This window comes from Castor canadensis, chromosome 2 (assembly GCF_047511655.1).
Source record: "Castor canadensis chromosome 2, mCasCan1.hap1v2, whole genome shotgun sequence".
Lineage (NCBI taxonomy): Eukaryota > Metazoa > Chordata > Mammalia > Rodentia > Castoridae > Castor > Castor canadensis.
In genome coordinates, this window is record NC_133387.1 from 131493206 (window position 1) to 131515328 (window position 22123).

General features: G+C 54.9%; 2 protein-coding genes across 5 annotated transcripts in view; one reads left to right on the forward strand and one right to left on the reverse strand.

The window, feature by feature from the left end:
* Positions 1 to 13948, forward strand: part of Pak6 (p21 (RAC1) activated kinase 6) — a 31800-nt gene extending 17852 nt beyond the window's left edge. For all 4 annotated transcript variants that reach the window (XM_074065658.1, XM_074065656.1, XM_074065655.1 and 1 more), the window contains 8 exons: positions 5186 to 5394; positions 6099 to 6749; positions 9029 to 9526; positions 9756 to 9889; positions 10190 to 10316; positions 10422 to 10547; positions 10983 to 11117; positions 12483 to 13948. In XM_074065658.1, coding sequence (XP_073921759.1) covers positions 5191 to 5394; positions 6099 to 6749; positions 9029 to 9526; positions 9756 to 9889; positions 10190 to 10316; positions 10422 to 10547; positions 10983 to 11117; positions 12483 to 12650 — 2043 coding nt within the window. In that variant the 5' untranslated portion in view covers positions 5186 to 5190 and the 3' untranslated portion in view covers positions 12651 to 13948. The remainder of the gene's footprint in view (positions 1 to 5185; positions 5395 to 6098; positions 6750 to 9028; positions 9527 to 9755; positions 9890 to 10189; positions 10317 to 10421; positions 10548 to 10982; positions 11118 to 12482) is intronic.
* A 769-nt stretch (positions 13949 to 14717) lies between these two features.
* On the reverse strand, positions 14718 to 19620 carry Ankrd63 (ankyrin repeat domain 63). Its single transcript, XM_074065663.1, has one exon. The coding sequence runs from the start codon at positions 18764 to 18766 to the stop codon at positions 17600 to 17602; it is 1167 nt and encodes a 388-aa protein (XP_073921764.1). The 5' UTR covers positions 18767 to 19620; the 3' UTR covers positions 14718 to 17599.
* Between the last annotated feature and the right edge of the window lie 2503 nt (positions 19621 to 22123).

Below are 22123 nucleotides of genomic sequence, written 5' to 3' on the forward strand. Positions count from 1 at the left end.
TGATCATCACAGCTGTCAATGTGACCTTTCTGAAACACTTTGTCCACCCCTCGCAGGGTTGAAAAAACAAACCTGGCTCCATACAAGGTAAGGGTCAGCCTACAGCGTACAAGTTAGGACAGCCCCAGGCTCCCCTGGGCTGTGACTCACAGACAGCCCAGGAGAGAACATGCAAACTGGGTGGAGGGAGCTGGCCCTGCCCCACCCACTTCCACTTCGCACAGACTCCTAGGAGTTTACAATAAGTCCAGGGAAGGAGCTGGTCAGCAGCCCAGCTGCCTCCAGGATGGGCACAGGGACCGAGCAGGGGCTTTGAGATCAGGTTGGGTTCAGGCTCCCAACTCAGCCATTTCCTGTTTCTATAACCCTGGGCAAATTGTTTACCCAATTAGAGCTTCACCTGGGTTGTGGATAATAATTGCCACCTCTCAGGACTGCTAACCTTAGAAAGGGCCCAGCCTATAATAGGTGTTTAAGAAAAGCTACTACCCTTTCTGACTCTGAGGCTCCCACTCCTCCAACACCACAGTGACCCCAGGCCTGTGGCTCCTTGAACTCGCCTACTAGCTCTGCCCTTGGGCTTCCTGAGTATAGCAAGCACTTCTCCCCAAAGCCTCTGCCAGGAAGTGTCAGGACCCATGCCAGGGGAGCTTCCTTCTCAAACTGGTTTGGGCTAGACTCTAGCCTCCCAGCTCCAGGCAGCCCCTCTAGCCCAGTCTTGGGTCAGCCACCTGGAAGATGATGTTGAAAGCATTCCTCAAATGCCATAGTGCGTTCCTAACCAGGTCCAGTCCCTCCCCTGGGTTAGGGAGAGTGTCAATGAGAAGCAGGAGGCCACCTGAGCCTCCCTCCGCCCATTTCTACCTTGGATCTGAGGGCCACAACATTGCTTTCAGGCTAGGCAGAAGGAAGGGTTGGGGCTGGCTGTATGAGAAAAATCCCTCCTCCTTCCTCCCTTCTTTCCTCCCTCCCTTCCTCCTTCCTTCCTCTGATACAACTTCTTCCTGGATAAATGAGTATGATACCAAAAGGCCCTATTTAATTGAATACCACAGGTTCATGGTGAATGCAAAAGCTGCCTCCCTAACCCCCAGGCCTGTGGAAATTGGTGGAAAAGGGAGCCCTAGAAAAGGCAAGTTGGGGGCCTCTGACTGAACAGTTGGGTGTACCCTGAACAGGGACATTTGTGTCCCAGGTGTTTTGCTTGCACTGGCTGGGAATTCTGAATACTTGGGCAAGTGAGTGAACATCTCTTAGGCACTCAGCCTTCATGGATCACTCTTTTTTTTTTCTTTAGAAAAGCAGGCCATCAGGGTTTTGTTTTGGCAATACTGGGGTTTGAACTCAGAGCTTCATGTTGGCTGTCATGTAGGCAGGCAAGCCACACCTCCAGCCCAACAATCCATTATCTTCAAGAAAACTCCAGAAGTGTAGGAAGATGGGATAGAAGGAAATCACCTGTAGCGCTATCACTCAAAGAGGACAGCAATTATTTTGATGTATTTCTTTCAAATACTTACTGCACGCCTGCTACACTGGCAAATTAATATAGGGGAAATCTTTAGTACTGATCTACTCCTAATTTATACCAGCAAGAATTCTGCTTTGGGAAAAATCTGGATGGTTTCATTTGTCTCTGGGACTTACAAGTGTAGACAGGTTGGGCCCTAGCAGGTCAGAGGCTCCAGGACAACCCACCAAACATGGGCCCTACGTAGTTAATCACAGCAGACTGTGGGGGCAGGGAACAGCCAGGCTGTGCCACACCTCCCCCCACCGCCCCTGCTTTATAACTCTGCCAGTCACATGGTCACGTCTATGATCTGTCTCTGGTTATTTGGGGGTATGATATGAACTCATTTTTCAGGTTCCTTTTTTTTCACAAGAATGTCTAATCACTTCAGCTACATTTGTTGAAAAGATCATCTATCCCACCCTGCTGCAATGTCACCTTTGTCATAAATCAAGTGACCTCATATGAGTGGGTCTATTTCTGGATTCTCTCTTCTGTTCTGTTGCTGTATTTGTCAATCCTTGTGCCAATTCTACACTATATTAATTATGGTGGCTTTATAATAAATCTCGATCTATTTTTAGTACACTCCTCCAACTTGGTTTTCTGAGATTGCCTTGGCTATTCCTGGTTCTCTGTGTTTCTCTGTACATTTTAGAATCAGTGTGTCAATTTCTGCCAAAAGAAATATGCTGAAATTGAAATAAACCCCTAGGTTAATTTGGGAGTAATTGACATCTTGACAGTATTATTAAATCTTCCAATCTGTGAACATTCCTTAATATCTTTAATAATGTCTCGTTTTTCAATGTAAAGCCCTTTCATTAGATTTATTCCTAGATAGTTGCTATTTTTAATGTAAAGTGGTAAATGTATCTTCTTGCTTCATTTTCTGTTTGGTTACTGTACAAAGAAATTCAGTTGTCTTTTTTTTTTTTAAATGTTGACCTTGAATGGAGGACTTTCTAAATTCACTTATTTAATCCCAGTAATCTGTATGTAGATTCTGCTAGAATTTTCTACTTACACAATTGTGTTGTCCCCAGCAGGGTTGACTTCACCACGTTTCAGATGACTATTACTAACCTGTCTTTAGATTACTGATTTCTCATTATCTAAATGATTGGTGGATTTTTAAATCCCTGTCCCCCCACCCCAAAGCCTGTACTTAGCTGGCTGCTGCTTTCTGCCAACTACCCCTCCCTCTCCCCCCATCCCAGGATCCCAGGATCCCAGGACTCTGGGCTGATCTTTCTCCTCAGGTCTTCTTTCTATCTCTGGGAAGATCTTGTCCAGGAACCGATGTTATGTTGGACTCAGAAGGGGGGGTGTCCCAAGTCATTTAGACCATTTGCTAAAGAGGCCTCCCCCACCCTGTGCATTCCTGCAGCAAGAGCCTAGCATTTGGCTGCGACAGGGGTGTTCTAGGAAACATCTCAGTCAGCATTTCTTCAGCTCAAGGTTTGTCTCTGCACACCCAGAACACTTCAAAATGAGGGAGAAGGCGAACAGGTCCACTGACTAACTCAGGAAAAGAGGGCCTGCCCAAGAGGCTCTAAGGAGAGGCCTGCTGAAGGAAGACCCTTCTGTAACAAAAGGCAAAGCTGAGAGGGAGGTATTCAAATTTTACCAAGCCATAAAGCGTGCACAACGGAGATATAGTGAGGTTCCCAGGTCTCAGAACCCAGAATTCAGGCATGACCCCTTGAGAGGTAAATGAGAGCAGAAAGGTATTGCAGTCACTCCCAGGCTCGAACCTGCCCAGGGGTCAGTGTCTGGAGACCCTGAGCTTAGAGATGGGTGCAGAGAGAGGTAACAGAGCAAGAGAAAAAGCACCGTCTAGTGGGAATCCACTTATCCCTCCCTAAACCCTGTAAGCTGTCTTCCACGAACCCCACTTGATAGATGAAGGACACTGAGGCTCAAATCATTTAGGAACTTGTTCCAAGTAGCTCCAAATTAGTGGGAGACCCCCCTCTTCAACTGCAAACAGACACATTTCATCACCAAGTCCCTTGGTCTGTGGGGGTCCTGCACTGTGGCTCTGGTTTTAGGGAGGCTGAGGAGTCGAGGCTGAGGGAGACTCCTCAGCCTCAATGTCCAGAAAAGTGGTTGACGGTTCAGAAGGTAAGCCCTGGATTCACACTGCCTCGCTTACGGAGAGTTCCTGGTGGAGATGCGGTTGCTCTTCTGGCCCCTGCCTCCCTCAGTGGGCACAAGCTGCCTTCCAAACCTGTGCCTCTCTTTAGAACCTGTGAAAATGACCAGGAATGTGTTTCCAGAGCAGAAACCAAAAGAATGTGATGGCCTGGCACTCCAGATCTTTGGGTAGATGAATAATTGAAATGTACACATCAAGAAACACAAGCCATGTGAAGCGGTATACACCTGTAGTCTTAGCTACTTGGGAGGCTGAGGCAAGAGGATCACTTGAGGCCAGAAGTTCAAAGGCAGCCTAGGCAATACAGCAAAACTTTGTCACAAAAAAAAAAAAAAAAAAAGGAAACATTCATTTTGTTTCTTAAAACCTGGAAGTGACTTTTCCAGGTGACAAAAGAACCCACTTTACATGGGCTGTTCTAAGCCACTTCAGATGGGCACCTCTGACTCTGTCTTCTGTCAATATGCAGTCCAGATTCCCCAAAGACAAGATTTGAGCAGCATTTGGAAGTGACTGTACCTCCCGGGCTTCCAGTTGCCCTCTCAGATCTAGTTACATTATCCTTTGCAAGTCCATGTCACTTCCTGTTGATGGAGCTCAGTTGGTCCTTCAGCAAACCCCAAATCCACAAGACAAAGGACGCAGGCTGGACTGCAAGTGATGATTTTGCAGAGTTCTGGGGCTAAAGAAGAGTTCCAGGAGGAGCGAGACTATGCCTTCTCTGGCAAGCTTTACTCCTAAGGTAGCCACCCTGCACCCACCCCAGCTGTCTCCTAGGCTCAGGCCCTTTCTAGATTAAGGCAAAGCACCTGGTAACCTTGAGGGTCCTTTTGGGGTTCGCTGGTCCTAGGTTCCCCAGCTTCAACCTGGGCAACGTGATTGCAAACTGGCTGCTTGGTTTTTATTGATGTTGTGTATCACATTAACAAGTTTTCTAGTGTTCAGCCATCTTGGGACAAACCAGAGCTGATGGTGATAAAAAAAAAAAAAAGTTGTACATACCATTGGATTCAATTTGCTAGTTTTGCTTAGGATTTTCACATTTATGTTCGTAGAGGTTGGCTCAGATTTTTCTTTTCTTACCTGGTTGAAGAATCAAGGCCAAACTCTCTTCATAAAAGGAGTCTGAGAGCCTTCCACCCTCTCTCCTCCTTTTTTGACTCTGACAATGGGGTGATATTTGTAATGGACTGTGGATTTTATAAAAACACACCCCCAGAGTCTGCCTCCTCGGCGGGAGGCTTGGCACGGGTAAAAAGACAGACACCTCTTTTCCTTGTTTATAGTCTGTGTTGGCTTATTTGTGGCACTTTTGTTGTTTCTGAGACTGGTCTGCTGGGAGCCAGCCATTTCCCTGAGGAAGTGGGGATGAACGTGAAGGGAAGTCCCAGTCCAAGGACAGAGGGGCCGTGCTGCAGACAGGGGAGCAAGGCCTGAGCTGTTGCCCCAGCACCCACTGCAGCCACCCCATAGTCCCTGAGCTGATACCCAGCTTGCCCCTCCTCTTGCAGGCGCCATGTTCCGCAAGAAGAAGAAGAAACGCCCTGAGATCTCAGCCCCCCAGAACTTCCAGCACCGCGTCCACACTTCCTTTGACCCCAAAGAGGGCAAGTTCGTGGGCCTCCCCCCACAATGGCAGAACATCCTGGACACCCTGCGACGGCCCAAGCCTGTGGTGGACCCTTCGCGCATCACCCGGGTGCAGCTGCAGCCCATGAAGGTAAGGGGTGGGTGGGGTGGGCAGTGCTGGTGAGACCTCAACAGTAACTCCATAGCTGTGGAGCCAGCTGCTTTCATTCTTTGCTGATCAGACTCTCCCTGAGGACGCAGGGAGCTGGAGCCTAGGGAGTCCTGTCCGTGGCCTTAGGGAATGTAAGATTTAGCAAATAAAATACAAGATGCCCAATTAAATTTGAATTTCAGATAACAATGAATAGGCTTTAGTGCAAGTATATCCCATGCGATATTTGGGTCAGGGGTCCACATAGGTTGATCCAAGAGCTGGGTTGGAGTTGGGGGCAGGGGTACTGCAAGGGTATGGAGGCCATGAAGGTGACGTGTGTGGAGGAGGGCCCTGGATGGTCCTGGCCTCCTCAGACCTCTGCACGTCTCTCTGAAGGCCACGGGAGGAGCTAGAGAATGGAGCCCCCTTCCCTGAGCTGTTCAGCTTAGCAGGGTACCCTCTAGGTGTACTGGATGGTGGGCCCACAGTTACCACCTGTCTGCCCTTCTTTCTTTCTCCCTGTGGACTGCATTAGCACAGGCCTGGCCCATCATGGGCACTGGCAAATGACAAAACGTAGCCAATGGGTGGATGACACAGCAAAGGAGGGCCCCCCGAGGAGGCTGTCAGACTCTGGGCTATGGGCCACCCCACGTGCCACAAAGAAGCTGCTCATCCACACGTTTCTCTTCCTCCTACAGACAGTGGTACGGGGCAGCTCTGTGCCCGTGGACGGCTACATCTCAGGGCTGCTCAATGATATCCAGAAGTTATCGGTCACCAGCTCCAACACCCTGCGTGGCCGCAGCCCCACCAGCCGACGGCGGGCACAGTCCCTGGGGCTGCTAGGGGATGAGCACTGGGCTGCTGACCCCGACATGTACCTCCAGAGCCCCCAGTCTGAGCGCACCGACCCTCACGGCCTCTACCTCAGCTGCAACGGGGTCACACCAGCAGGTCACAGGCAGATACCATGGCCTGAGCCACAGAGCCCACGGGTCCTGCCTAATGGGCTGGCTGCCAAGGCACAGTCCCTGGGCCCTGTTGAGTTCCAGGGTGCCTCACAACGCTGCCTGCAGCTAGGTGCCTGCCTACAGAGCTCCCCACCTGGCGCCTCACCCCCCGTGGCCACAGGGAGGAGGCGTGGGACGAAGGCTACCAAGCATGGCTCTGAGGAGACCCGGCCACAGTCCTGCCTGGTGGGCTCAGCCACTGGCAGGCCAGGTGGGGAAGGCAGCCCTAGCCCCAAGGAGAGCAGCCTCAAGCACAGGCTGTTCCGAAGCACGTTCCTGTCCACTCCTGCCACTGCCCCTCCAAACAGCAGCAAGCCAGGCCCTCCACCGCAGAGCAAGGTAGGTGAAGCTGGGGCTGTCCTCTCAGGCCACTCTGAGGAGGACAGGGAGCCTGACCTAGCAGGTGTCCACAGGGACTGGGTGCCAGGGACACAGGGCCTGCCCTGGCCTTCCCCGGTTTCAGGGTCAGGGTTAGGGAGAGTGTGAGGAGTGAAAATGATCTGCTTAGCCTCCCAGAGGAACTGTACCCTGAACCAGCAAGCTCACATCCTCCAAAGGCTTAGCGAGCGTGAGCCGAGGTTGTAAGCCAGGTCATGTAATGGGGGCGGGGGACACCCCACCCCCCGACACTCCTGCTCTCTGAGGTCTAGGTGAACCACACTGGGAGGCAGACACTCCCTTGAAAAAGCAGCATCTTTAACAAAAAGCCCAGAGCAGCCCCTCCCTACCCGCAGTGGCCAGCAAGTCCCCGAACCCCAGCAGAGATATATGCAGAGGGGCCCCCTGGATTCATGAGCCTCAAGTGGAAGTATGCATGGTTACACCTCCTCTAGTAACAGCTCCGTTTCCCTTCCTTGCTCCCTTCTTTCCTTTCCTTTCTTTTTTTGTGGTGGTGGTTTTGTTTCACATTCCTGTAGTTACTTCTTCCCCTGTGTGTGCATTGTGAGAATCCAGAGGACTGATTTTTTGTTTGTTTTTATGGTGCTGGGGAATCAAACCCAGGGCCTCACACATTAACAAGGCAAATGTCCTACCACTGAGCCCTAATCCCAGGCCCAGAGGACTGGCTTTTGCCTTGGAGCCGGGAGAAGCAGGACAGCTGATTTCTGCCATGCGTGATAGCCTCCAATGCACCTTTCTCTTGTGAGAAGGGAATCCTGGTGGTGGCATTTCTTGGCAGGCAAATGGAGCATGGTTTTGCTTCTTACCTGGCCTGTGACATCCTATCTGTAGTGACAGTAATGTCCTTCCCCATTGGCAGAGTCCCTGCTCAGGGCAAGGGTTGAGTATGTCACAGAAGGAGGCAGGGAGGGGCGCGCACTTGGGGCTCAGTTCTGTCCAGAGCCCTCTGGCTCCTGGCTTTTGCTTACAAGGCTTTGCAGCTATAGTAGGAGCTGTCCTACTCCTGAGAGACAGGCAGAAGGTGATGCATGCCTGTGGTCTCAGCTATGTGGGAGGCCACAGGTAGAAGGATCTCAATCAGAAGTGCACCCAGACAAAAACACAAGATCTTACCTATGAAATAACTAAAGCACAAGGGCTGGGAAAGGAGGGTGGCTCAGGTGGTAGAGCCTAAGGGGCGTGGCTTAAGGGGTAGAGTCCCCCACCCCCCACCCCCCAGCCAAAAAGGAAAAGAAAAGCAATAACTTTAGCTACATCATGAGAGTTTTAAGTCAGGCCTAAGAAACAGCTGTGGTGTGAGTGATGGAGCCTTCCCTCCCCCACAGGGGGTTTTGGAAACAAGCTAGGTCCTCTAGCTGTTGGTGATGGTGTGAGTGTGGTCCAACCTAAGAAGGGGTAGACCCTTCACAGGGGAGATGACCAGGACCTAAAAGTTTACTAAGTCACTGCCAGTTGAGCATCTGGGAACTGCCTGAGTGAGCATGTGATGGCATGAGCCCTGCCTACCTCCTTCCTAGTCCCTGCTCGGTGACATCTCATGGAACCCCTGCTTCCAGGACATGGCATTGAAGCTTCAGCAGTGTCTATGCTGCCTCAACCTCTCCCCGCCTCCCCGCCCCCAGCCTCCATTCTTGTCCCAGCCTTCCTGGAAGCTCCCTGAGGCCATGGAATCAGATGGCACCATAGCTCTGTGGGCCTCTGTGGGGCCCATAACCTCACAGACATGCTGCAACACAAGCCAGGCTGTCAGACCCCAGCTGTGTCCTCCCTGTCCTGGATCTGGGAGTCAGTCATAGCTGCCTGCTCCCCGCCCCGCCAGCCTGGGGCTCTCCCATCCACACTTTGAGCCTCTGATTTGGCTTCTTAGAGCTGCCACAGGGCACAGAAGGAGGACTGTGACTCACAGTGGCCTCCTTGGGGTCTGGCTGTCAGTTATCCAGGAAGAATGCCCAGCCTGAGGACACCCCAGGCATTCACTGTCTTTCTCTTCCCAACAGCAGCAGACTGGGTGTGAAGAGCTGCCACTGGGCCTGCTGGCCTGGGAATTTGGAGGGGTGGCAGGAAGGGGCTCTGCTCCATTTGGAAATCTCTGCTCATGGCACCTCCTCAACTTGATCTGAGGCAGAGGCAACAGTGGCTATCCCCTGCCTCTGGAAAGCTTTCTCCAAACGCTCTCACAGCCCCACCCCTTCTTGTCTCTTTCCTTGTCTATGCAGCCCAACTCTGCCTTCCGACCACCACAGAAAGACTCCCCAGCAAGCCTGGTCGCCAAGGCCCAGTCCTTGCCCTCAGATCAGCCCATGGGGACCTTCAGTCCTCTGACCACCTCGGACACCAGCAGCCCCCAGAAGTCCCTCCGCACGGCCCCAACTACTGGTCCACTCCCAGGCCGGTCTTCCCCCGCAGGCTCCCCCCGCACCCGGCACGCCCAAATTAGCACCAGCAATTTGTACCTGCCCCAGGACCCCACAGTGGCCAAGGGTGCCCTGGCTGGCGAGGACACGGGCGTTGTGACTCATGAGCAGTTCAAGGCTGCGCTCAGGATGGTGGTGGATCAGGGTGACCCCCGGCTGCTGCTGGACAGCTATGTGAAGATTGGGGAGGGCTCCACGGGCATCGTGTGCCTGGCCCAGGAGAAGCACTCCGGCCGCCAAGTGGCTGTCAAAATGATGGATCTTAGGAAGCAGCAGCGCAGGGAGCTGCTCTTTAATGAGGTGGGACGATAGAATGGAGACATGGTTAGAGGTGACTGGGAGGGCAGTGAGCACTCAGCCAGGCTGGGCATCTGCAAGCAGGGGAGGTGGGTTGGCCTTACCTCAGGGTCTCTGTGCTGGAACAGTCAGGCATGGCCAGTGTTCCCCATGCATGATGGCTCCTCTCAGTGACTGACAGCTGTGTCCCTACAATCACTGAATACTCACACAGGCTCTCCTCTGCCTCCAGGTGGTGATAATGCGGGACTACCAGCACCTCAACGTGGTGGAGATGTACAAGAGTTACCTGGTGGGCGAAGAGCTGTGGGTGCTGATGGAGTTCCTGCAGGGCGGGGCCCTCACAGACATCATCTCCCAAGTCAGGTGGGCAGCTGGCAGGGTTGGGGTGAGGGAGGGCTGCCCCCAATGATGCCTTTGGCCCAGAAGACTTGGGGTACTGTCAGATCATCTGGAGTCTGTTTGGGGTAACTGAGACTCAGGGGTCTTGGGAATAGGGAAAAGATGAGGACAGCTCAGGGCTACAGCCTATCTGGGCCACTGAACATGTTGCCTGGGAGCCGTGGGACCTCGTGCCAGGGTCTCCTTCCACCCAGCCCAGCCATCCTGCATCCCTGCCAAAGCTGACGTTCTCTTCTATCTGACGGCCCTGCTGTTATTGACCAGGCTGAATGAGGAGCAGATCGCTACTGTGTGTGAGGCCGTGCTGCAGGCCCTGGCTTACCTGCACGCCCAGGGTGTCATCCACCGGGACATCAAGAGTGACTCTATCCTGCTGACTCTCGATGGCAGGGTAGGCCCTCCCCATCCTTGGCACAGCTGCCCCACACCACCTCCCCTGCTCTCCCTCACATCCCTCCTTCTCCTGGTCCTCCACCTACTCCCCTTTCAACTCCAGGTGAAGCTCTCAGACTTCGGATTCTGTGCTCAGATCAGCAAAGATGTCCCCAAGAGGAAGTCCCTGGTGGGAACACCTTACTGGATGGCTCCTGAAGTGATCTCCAGGTCTCTGTATGCCACTGAGGTAACCATCCCCTCCACTCCTCAGAGTTCCCCAAAGAAGCTTGGAAATGTGAAACTTCTCTGCTTTGACCTCCTCCGGAGCCCCACCACCAACAAAATAGCTCTGCTTCTCAGGTACCCACTTAGTACCTGGCCCTTTCACCAGGCTTCTCTCACCTGGACATCGCTGCCAGGACTGGCTCCTGAAACCACTCCCTCTGGCTCAAGGGCACAGTGGGGACAGTGTTCCCCACGCATGATAGCCTCTCTCAGAGAGTGGTTGATGGCTGTCACCCTACAGTCACTGGGCACTCAGAGCTGACCACAGGGCAGCTGACCAGGGAGGAAGGAAACACTCACCAAGGAGAGCTGGCACAGCTGCTCCCCTTCCTGCCCCTCCAGCACCTTGCCACCAGGGGCCTCTAGCAGTAAGGCCAGGAATGTTTTCCTTCTGCAGGTAGATATCTGGTCTCTAGGTATCATGGTGATTGAGATGGTAGACGGGGAACCCCCCTACTTCAGTGACTCCCCAGTACAAGCCATGAAGAGGCTCCGGGACCACCCTCCACCCAAGCTGAAAAACTCTCACAAGGTCAGTTGATGAGCAAGGTATACCCCCAGACTCCATTCTCCTGCGGCAGGCCCAGCCTCACCCCTCCACCGGGCCTGGAGGGCCCACACACCTGGTCTTTCTCACCCAAAACCTGCACCTGGGTATGGAGCCACACGTTTCTGCACAAACTCCCAGGAGCTGAGCAGGAGGCATTCCTCAGCAGACACTTGACAGGAGCCCAGAGACGCCTCTGAGCAAAGATGCCAGAGCTCCCTGCCATCCCAGGGAGGAATCTGGAGCAGCCTAGCTGAGCACAAACCCCTCTAACCCATTTGTCAGGGGCTTCCACATTAAGGCACAGTGTACCCATCTAATGTAGGAATCAGCCTGACCTCCAGCACAGCACTTCCTGGGCCAACACAGCTGGGCCAGTTTCCCCTTAAATCCAGTTCATATGTGTATTCTATCTAATCCTGTCCTGCTGAATCCACCCCAGGCGGGCGGGCCTTACCCATGGTTGCCCACTGCTGGCAGGTTGGCACTGCCATCTGGTGGCCAGAGCAAAAAAATGTCCCAAAGGGTTCAAGGCCAGTCTGTAAGTGGCAAAATCTTCTGTGGCCCCAAGACAGCTGGCTTAGGAGGACCAACAGGAAACACCTTCCAAGACAGCTGGCTTTCAGAGATGAGCCAGTCTCACATCCCTGAGATGAGATGATGGAGGAGGTTGCCAATTAGCTAATGCCCAGAGGTGATGGCTTTCTGTAGCAGCCCCAGATCTCAGCTCAATATGATCAAAGATCAGCCCTTGCCTTAGACTCTAAGGCCTAGAGCAACAGCAAACTCTTCCTTTTCATGTGTCACCTTGTTCTGTTCTATTTTTCAAGCATGTCCTCTTCACTGACTTTTTTCCCTTTTTTATCTTCACGGAAGCCTTATGTGGCAGACAGGACAAGAGCACTTCATCACTAGCCCACTTCACAGATGAGAATATGGAGGTCGAGAGAAATTTGCAACTTGCCTTAGATTGGGGGTATACCCAGGACTGATCACTGATGCCAGTTCCATGCCCCTTCTTCCAATTGGGTGGGGGGAGGGAGCAAAGCTTGACTGCAGACAGCCCTAAGAGGCAGGCAGGGGGAGCAGGCTGTATGTAGAATCCAGCTTCCCAGAGGTCCAGACAACCTAATTTCGTTGCTTGGCAGCTCCCATTACAGGTGAGCTGGCCACTGTTCCTGATCTGACCCAACCTCCTTTACCTACCTGGTTATCTAATAAGCTCTGAGCCTGGGAGGAGCCAGAAGAAAGAAACAAGAGAAATAGAAGCTGTCAAACAGTGATGGCACAGTCAGCTCATGCCAAAGTGACCGAAAACCATGGCTTCCTCTCACTGCCCTGTCTCCACAGGTCTCACCAGTGCTGCAAGACTTCCTGGAGAGGATGCTGGTGCGAGATCCCCAAGAGCGAGCCACGGCCCAGGAGCTCCTGGACCACCCCTTCCTACTGCAGACGGGGCTACCTGAGTGCCTGGTGCCCCTGATCCAACTCTACCGAAAGCAGACCTCCACCTGCTGAGCCCACCCCCAGAGTGCACCTGCCACCTGTGAACACAGGGAGGGGACAGTGGGCAGCCAGCCCACCGGCAGGACCTGCCTGCCTCATTTTCTCAGTATTTTCTCCAAAGATCGAATGTGAAGTCCTACCCATCCTGTCCCCTCTGCCCACTGGGCCAGGCCGGACCTGCCCCCTCGGTCTCTCTCCCACCCCAGAGAATCCCCAGTTGCCTTTGGGATGATGGACGCCCCTTCTGCAGGATGACCCTTTGTAATTTGCACAGGGATGTTTCTAAGAAACGTGAAGACCGGTGTAGTAGTAACCAGGACCACCCGAGAAGGTAGACTGGCCCCTCTTCACACAGATACTTGCTATTCTCAGCTCCAGCTTCAAACCTTGGGGTCTCAGAGGAAAGGTGTTTAATGCCTGAATCCTTCTTCCTCCCTTGGTCTGACTTCCTGAAGGCAAAGCCCCACCCCCTCTGCTTCCGGTCCCCTGCTCCACCTCTCCACTCACAGCCTGCACAGAACTGTGAATCGCCTGCGCATAGGTGTGGGCGGGGGTGAAGGGGGCATTTTCTGAGTGAAAGAGAAAGTGGGGTTGGTGGTAAAAGTGGCCTCACTTTACAGGATGGAGAGAACGTCGTGTTTGTGTGTGTGTGTGCGCTCGTGTGGAGGGAGGAAGGTCACCCCAATAGCCTGGGTCCCTTCAGTCACCTGCAGCCAGCTTTAGGAGGGCTGCCCCATCCCCTCTCCTACTAAGCGCAGCTCCAAAGGGACCTTTCTTGGCCTGGCTTCCCACCTCTCAAGTCCATCTTTTTACTCAACCAGTGAATGGGTCACATACTGGAAGCTGTGGAGATTTCTGAGTTTGTCCTGCACTGTGGGGTCAGAGACAGAGATACCTGTCATCTGCATCTCAGTGGCCAGGTCATCAGGGACCCACCCTCTTTAGAACCCTTGGCTAGTGCAGAAGGTGAATCACCTCTTGGGGGGTCCATCCCGCCAAAGGAATAGGCACCCCATTTGTATGAACCTGCTGCCCCAGCTGCCTCCATAGACACCTGCCTCCTGTCTTCCTTTCCTCTCCACCTTCCTGGCTGTTGTGAGACAGGGAATGCCAAGGGAAGAACCCCAGGTGCCTGGATCCTATCCAGACACTATTTTTAGATTCCTCTGCTCCCTAGTGGCCTGCTTTAGGGCAAAGAAATTGCAAGGACTTTTTTTTTTTTAAAGGGTCAGAGTTTTAAAAATAAGCATCTTCCCTAGAAACTTTTGTGAATTGTTTGCACTTGTGCCTGTTTTAAATTAAACTGAATGTTCAAATTTCTGGGTTTTCACTGTGTCTGGGATGGGAATCAGGCTATCTTGGACCTGGACGTGCTGGGGGACTCCCCAGTGGTCACTTGAGTCTGCACAATACCCAACTTCCGTGCGACTGAAATGAGGGCAGAGAAGGAAGGGAACAGGAAGTGAAAGGCCCTTGGGACTAAAGCAGAGGCAAAATAAAGCAGGGCTCCTTCCCAGCGGGGGAAGAATCAGACCAGGAAAGGTGGGCCAGCCGTGTGCTGCACTGGATAACCACTTTCTGCATTGGCTTCTCCTGTACGGTTCTCACACCTTGGCTTTCAAGCTGTCCCACAGGAAGTGGCCTGAAACCGCTGCCAGGGAGAAAGCAATCCCTGTTCAGTTCTCATAACTGGAGGAGACTGTAGAATTGTAGAGAAGTGGCTGGGAACTGAGAAGCCTGAGCTCTAGAGTCTTGAGGGGGGAGGGTGAAATTACCTTCCAACTTGTAGCTCTCACGTTCATTCCAGCCCTCCCTTCCTGAGATCTCCATCCAGTCCAGGGTTCACTGAAACCTCTTAGCAAGGAGCTGGGTAGACCACCTCCTGCTCTCCACAACATTCACACCCATGTGGTGACCCAAGCCCACCAGCTCAGTGAGAAGCAGCCGCTGTGACTTACCTGTGGGAACCAGCCACAGAGTGGGCAGGGATAGGGGCTGACAAGGGCGGGATGCTCCATAGACAGCAAGTGCATCCTTCCATCCCTCCAAAGGGAGCCAGGAGGCAGGAATGGATGGGAAGGCAAAGACAGGCCAGTTCTCACAATGGAATAATACTGGGTTTATTAACTACTTTGACTTCCACTCGTCCTTCCACTACACAGCATCTCTCCAAAAGGGTGCATCCCATACCAACCAGTGCTGAGCTCCAGTGGCCTGGGTGACACTTCATAATGACAAAAGCAACAAGAATAGAAAGAGCAAAATACTTAGAAAAATCTCTTCTACGGTGCGGAGAGCAAGAGAGGGCCCCGGTGCCAACACCCAGGGCTAAAAATGACGTTCAGGCGAGCAAGGTTGGTGATGCGTGGAAGTTGTGCACAGAGCTGGGTCTGATAAGGAGTCTGTAAGGACAGCAAAGCAGTCAGACACACAACTCAGTTGAGACAGGAAAGAACTGTGATTTTTAAAGAAGCATCCCTTTCAACCAACCAACCTGCTTTGGGCCAGAGAGGATCCCTCATGACTGTTTACCCCAGGTGACACTCACCAGTCAGTGGCACTGGAAAGCTGATAGCACCTCTGATACCATGTGTGACCCAGATCTCGTGCTGTTTTTAAGCCACAATTCTTATATTATCACACCATTTAAAACGTCATTAAAATGAAACACAGTTGAAAAGGGAATAAGGGAGTGAGCCAGGATCAGAAAGAAGCAGTTTGCACTCAGGGGGTTCAATTCGCTCCCATCTGACCCCTCAGGCTTCACCCACCACCCAGATAGGGGATTGAGGAGAGGAGGAGCTGGAGGGGAAGGGGAAAGGACAAGACACCTCAGAAAAAAAAGCAACCGTCATAAGAAAACTGCACAATCCACAGGTGGCAAGTGTCAGAAACCAGGAAGGAAGGCTGGCAGCTGTAGCTATTAGAGAGCAGGAGCTCTCGGAGACAGGGAGCTTAACTTGAAAGATTAACTTGGGGTTCTCGTGAGGTGTGTGGGCATTGCCACACCCCGTGAGACTTTTTTGTTGTTCGCTGCCCCTCACTTCACTGCCGTGAGGTGACTTCAAGTATCCTGATTTAAAAATCTACAAGAGGAACAAGGTTCCATGGATAAATGCCTGCGGAGAACAGCGGTGATTGCAAATCAAACCCGAGTCTGAGCTCCCAGCCAGGGGCGGCCACCAGGGGGCACTAGAGGAATCCCGTCCAGTGTGCAGGCCCGCGCGGCCACGTGGATGACGCGCAAGGCGAGGGTGGTCAGGACACCTGACCTCCCGCCGTCACCCCAGGCCCAATTTCCCACACGGTCATTCTTGCTCAGGGCACTTCCCTTGGAGTTACCTTTCTTTCCATAAAGACAAATAGGTCGACTAGGAAAGACCCCATGGCAGGCAGGTGAAGGTTCACAAAAAGAGCCACCCCCGAAATACCTTCGGTGCCTTGAAGCAGGAGTTCCTGCCACTCCCAGAGCGGTGGGCACCCGGATACCTGTGCCCGCGCTGGCGCAGGGTCCTAGCGCACGCGGTATCACCCTGCTGCCTCGCGAGGCATATACAACGAGTCAGAAAGCAAGTGGGGGCGGGAAGGCAGGGGACAAAGGACCTGGCCTGGAAAGAGCCTCTAACTACCTCTCCACGGTGGCCTCTGACTCACTAATTGCCCAGTAATAAAAGCTGGAAGCTGGGCCGGGCCTGCGTCCCACGCGGTGGGGCAGAGGCAGGGGTGCTTGGCCTCGACCTCTAGCATCCATCATTCGCCCTGCCCTCTATTAACGGCCCAGAGAGAAGCAGGAAGCGTGAACAGACCCCTCGCAGCTCTCTCCTGAGTTTGATGTAATTTAAACCCGGACCTGCGGTTCGTGTGGGCTCCTGACTCCCGCGCGCCGCCGCTTAACGTCGCAAACACTTCAGTCAATTATCCCCCTCGTGGAGCTTCTATTTAAAGAGATATTGTCAGGCTCTTAGCTTCGGATCAGACCTGCTGCTTTCTGCTTCATATACAAAGACTCAAAACACGAGTTCTTTGAGGGTTGGAAGAAATACAATTAAGCAAAGACTTCGCAACCGTTCCACCCTCCTGGAGCACCCACGTGCGGAACGCGGGAGCTGGGAGGCGGTGGGGGTAGGGAAGTGCTAAGTCCTTTCCATTTCTGGCCTCTGGGAGTGAGTGGAAATAAGGCTGGGCCAGGAGTGAGGCGATGAGCCACCAAGATGGAATTCAAATGCACTGGAGGTGGGGAGTGGGCTTGGGGGAGCAGAGACCCACACTGCCAATTAATTTGAATCCTGGGTCTGCCTAGCGCAGAGGCAGAAGGAGGTTGTTACCCAGAACCTGACTCAAGGGCAACTGGTGGCTAACACCAGAAATTGCTGCTACCCCAAAATATTTTAATTGCCTTGAAGCAGGAGTTTTATTCCAGAAAAACTTAACCACCAGATTCCTTCCTCATCAGCCCTCCTGTCCAGAAAGGCTCTGGGGGGGGTCCTCATTTCTCCCATTCTCCAACACTTGGCGGGAAGGGAGACTTTGGTAGTTTTGTCACGTTATTTGTCATATCAGCAGGCAAAGAGGGCTGGGCCTTTGTTCTCCCAAGCCAACTCTTCTGCTTGCCTGGCTGCCCAGGGTGTTGGGAAGTTCAACAAGAAGGGGACTAGGTAAGAGTCTAGGCAGGGTGTTCACCTTCTTGGCTGGAAGGCTGAAGCCTACCAAACCAGTCTTGCACACCTCTTCTTCCAGGGACAGGAAAGGCAGGACAGGAAATGCCAAAGAGCACAAAAAGATGGTGTCCCTTTCTTACTTCCGGTGGAGGGCGAATGGAGATCTCGTTTTTTGAGCAGGGGGGAAAGGTTGGGGTGGAGGGGCCGAACTGCAGAAAAGGTGAGTGAACTGGAAGAAAGGGAGAAATTCCACTGGAGCAGAGAGAGGAGAGGAGGGGGTACAGGGCTCCGCCCAGGCGCAGTTTACCGCTGGGCATGCAGCACCACAGCCTCGGTGCCCGCCTGCCAAGGCTTTGGCTCGGACACCGGGAGGGGCAGAGCATTGGCCTCCATCTCCGGGCCACTCTCCGGCCCTGGAGCCTCCCCGACCAGGCTAGGGATGTCTGGGGCTGTGGAACGTCGGCGCAAACCCAGTCGGCCAGAGCCGGGGCCGCCCTCCGGGTGGGGACTAAGACCGATAGGAGCTTGCACTATGGTTGGGGGCGCTCCCTCCAGCACCTCCTGTGAGCGCCACCGCCCAGTCCCCGAAGACTGGGGTGAGTTTGGTCGGGCCATCAGGGCCCCAGCCCGTAGGCGTGCCGTCTCCTCCTCGGTCATGGCACCCAACGCTAGGCTCATGCTCCGGCCCAGCTCGGGTCGCTCGCTGCCCTGTGCCCGGTGCCGGCCCGAGCCCTTACCGGCTGAGCCAACCTCGCCACCATGACCGTGACCGTGGCCGTGGCCGTGGCCGCCCGCCGCTCGCGCAAAGCGCGCCAGGAGAGGCCGTGGTAGGCGGCGGGGGCTGGGTCGTCGACGCTCTGGGCTGGGCGCCGGGGCAGGGCGGCCAGGAGGGCTGTCGGAGTTGGAGCCCCGGGCCGCCGCGGCAGCTGCGGCCCGGCCCCAGGGCCCGGTGAGGGCCTGCACACAGGTTCCGTGGCCGCGGGAAGCGGCCAGCTGCAGCGCGGTGAGGCCGGCGCGGTTGGTGCGGTCAAGGCGCAGGCCGAGGCGACGGAAGGAGCGCACCAGGAACTCGAGCACCGCCCCGTGGCCGCACGCCGCCGCCCACATCACAGGGCTGTTGCCCGCGGAGTCGGCGGCTTCGGGGTCGCCGCTGAACTGCACCAGCAGCTGCACGGCGTCCAGGTGACCTCGTTCGCATGCCAGGCTGAGGGCCGTGCGGCCGCGCTCGTCCCGCAGGTTCACGGCCGCACCCTGCTCGAGCAGTAGTCGCACGAAGCGCGCGCGCATCGTGGGGTCCGGCAGCCCTACGGCCACCATAAGCGGGGTACGGCCCTGCTCTGCGCGGCAGTCGATGATGCTGCGGTCTAGCGCGTCCAGCACGAAGCGGGCCAAGTGCACTTTGCCAGCCTGCATGGCCTCCAGGAAAGTGCGCGTACCCGCTCGCGGGCACAGGTCCTTGGGCTTGAGCATGACCCCGGCCGCCGCGCCTGGGCGGCTCCGCAGCTCCGCACGGGGGCGCTTCTGTCCCCGCGCCCCGTGGGGCTGCGGTCGCGGCTTCGGTACCGCTCCCTCCGCGCGTGGGTAGCTGCGGCGGAGGGGCCTGAGGTTCCTACTTGGGTCGCCCGGTAGCTCCTGCTGCCGCGCCACTCCTAGGTCGCACGCCGGGTGTCCCTTTGCTTCCTCCCTCGGCCTCCCACCTGCAGAGGCTCCGCTCCTGGCCCGCCACGAGACGACGGGAGCCCAAGCTCGGCCCCCTCGACTCTCCGGCTGTCTGCTCCGTGTCCGGCGCCTGTCAGTCCCTCGTGGCTTGGAGCCGCGCCACTCACCCGCACCCGGGGCAGCCCCCGCTCCCTTGCTAAGACGGTGGCGCCCGCCGTGCGCGCTGCCTCCAGCCCAGGCAGGGCGCGCCGCTCCTCAAGCTGCTGGCGCCGTTCCTCCGCCTCCTCCCCTCCTGCGGGGGCCGGGCCACGCCGGGGCGCTCGCTTCTTACTTTGGGGGCTCAGCAGCGCGGGAGCTATCGTCCGCCTGGATACCTGACTTTATAGCTTCAGGGGTCTCCATGGCAATGGCTGCCCGGGAAGAGGGCAGCGCCGTCTGGGCAGAGACGGACGGGGCGGGGGAGATCGCTTCTGACCCCCACCTCCTCGCGGGCCACGAAGTTGGGGAGCGGCTCCTCCTCCGCGCTCCCCTGGGAATGCGGCGGCGGTTGCGGGGCGGGGGCGGGGGCTGCTCGCCGGGGGCCACATGCACCCGGTCGGGCCAATCCCAAAGTCGCAGTTTTCTCTCTCCGCCCTCCGCCTCCACCTGAGTCGGTGCCCTCGGCTGCTTAGAAACTGGCGGGACCGTGGGCTTGTCCGGGAAAACCGAGAGCTGCGGTTCTGCGTGAAAGGAATCGGACCCCAGGAAGGCAGAACTGGACCGTGCGCAAGCTGAGGAGTGGCGGCGAAAGGCAAATCAGAAGACCTTTGGGGAATTATGGCACATGTGCTGCCACCTGGGGGGCGCTTGGCTGGCTAGGAACTGCCACCCAAAGTGCAGCGAATCACACAGTCACACACAATTGTGCCTCCCGCACACGCTTCTCAGAGCAGGGAACGTGTGCACTTTCCATCTCAGACGTCTCCTACCCTGACAGCGCGCCTACATGCCACCTCCTGGCAGCCCTGCGGAGCAGGCAAGACGAGACATCTGGCCACCCAGACCCCGACCCCCAACGGGCGCCTTAGGACCTGAGAGTGTTGCAGATTCCCGGACACCACCTCCCAGCTCCTCCAGGACCTGCTGCCACCCGGGAAGAGCCAGGGACACAAGCAAGAATCCCCTCACGGTGCTGGACACAAAACCAATCCCAGGACACAGGGCTGTGGCCTGACCCTAACTGACCCCTCTCTGAGAGCAAGTGATCCATTTTCCTTTAGACGCCTGGAAAAAACACTGCATCTCCTGTCCCTCTGCCTGCCAGCTGCTGGGGGCCAGGGGAAGGGGTTAACGGGAGTTAGGGTGTCACAGAGCTACAGGTTGGGGAGGGGGTGTGTAGGGTCGGAATGAGTATCTTAAAGTAAGCAGTGAGCCAGGCATCAACTACTAAATGTACTGAGACCTCATGAGCCTGGCATTATGTTCCCACCCATGGAAAACAGGCATAGGAACTGCACTCTAGGTGGAAGAGGCTTCTCTTAAATGGGAAGACAAGGCCAGGAAATAACAAGTGGAGGGGAAATACATCCACTAAATACAAAGCCAAGACAGTCCCTGCAGGGAAAGCCAGAGTAGGAAGGGGAGGGCTGTGGGGTCTTCTGAAGACTGGATGCTGAGTTGGTCCTTTAAGGATGAGTGAGATGAGAGCTGGCTGCTAAGAAATAAGGAGGACATAGATAGGGGGTTACAGAGGCAATGGCAGGAAATGGAGGGGAGAGCCTGTAGGGGAAAGTGTTGAGGGCTGCTTTAAGGGGGCCTGTCCCATAAGAGACAGGAGTGTCCTTGGCCTGGGCAGAGCAATAGAGATGCTTTGTAGGAGATGCCTGGGGAAAGGTATGGAGTGAGGATAGTGCTTGCTGCAGAGAGGAAGATAGTTAGCCCAGGAGCCTCTGTCCTCTCTGCAGCTCCCAGGCTCCAGGGATGTCCAGATGGGCCCTGCAGCTGGGGCTTCTACTCTCCTCTGTTGTGTGACGAGCATTTGATGTATACCTGTGTATACTGGAAACCCTCCTTCTCTTTTTGCGTTATAAAAAAACTTTGACCAGGGCTCTGCCTGTTTTCTTTCATAATATCACAGAAAGGGCACAGTATTGACAACAAAGGTAAATCCCAGCCTGGAGGCACATACTAGCAGAGTGGCCCCGGGGCCTGTATATTCTCAACAAAAGGAAGCTGACATACTAGCCCTGCCTGTCCCACACAAGCTCAGGAAATGAGTGTCAGGGAACTGTGTCCCAAGTTCTTTAGAGGACAGCCCTCAAAGCTGGGCTCCACCTCAGACCTAGGGTAAGACTCCACCCCCAGTGATGGGACAGGAAGTCTCTCCTTCTTTATTCAGAAATGCTTTTCCCCCTGCCCCCTTTAGGACTCAGTTTCCCTTTTCTACAGCACAGGGGAAATTGTTTTCTTCCCTTCTGGTTCCAGGGGCAGTAGTGGGGGTACACCTGGAAACTGTGTGTGGTAAGCCAGTCTGTGTACCTTCCAGGTGGAGGAAAGAAGCTACAGGAACCCAGATTAGGGACATCTGCCACGCTCTTCCTCCCTGAGTCTCCTGGAACCAACTCAGCTTCATTTATGCCCCTGCTCCCTGTGGTGGATGGAGACAGTTCCAGGGAAGAAAAGGAGCTGGTCCCCTTCAGGGCCTCACCCTGGCCTGTGCTGCATTTCCTTAGGAAGGAGAACAGTTTCCATTCACTGTAGTAAGCATGGCTAACCTGGCCAGGCCTACGGTGGGATGGGTGCTGTGCTAGGTCTCAGGCCCTGGAGCCTGGGCTCAGTATGTTCTGAACAGAAAAGAAATAGCAAAGCTGAAAAAAGCTGAGACTTTGCTGCAGAGCACAGAGGCACCAACAGCCGGAATTAGAAGCTGTCGCTTAGGGAGCTGAAGGCTGACAAGAGAAGGAACGAGGCAGGCAGGGGGCAGGCAGGCACTCTACACTCCCCCTCCCCTCCCACCTGCCCAGTCTCTCCTCCTGCACGCCCCTTGGCTGGCAAAAGGGCTTCTTCCCAGAGGTGCCTGAATCTTGAGTCTGTCACTCTGTCTACAACTTTCCCCCTTCCTGGGTCCCTTCTACCCTCTTCAAGTGTCATCAGCCCCCTCACCCTGTCACGTTGCACCAGCTTGGCAGG

Bases quoted from the DNA above. Each gene is read 5' to 3' on its own strand.
- Ankrd63 (XM_074065663.1), bottom strand. From the start codon at position 18,766: ATGCTCAAGCCCAAGGACCTGTGCCCGCGAGCGGGTACGCGCACTTTC.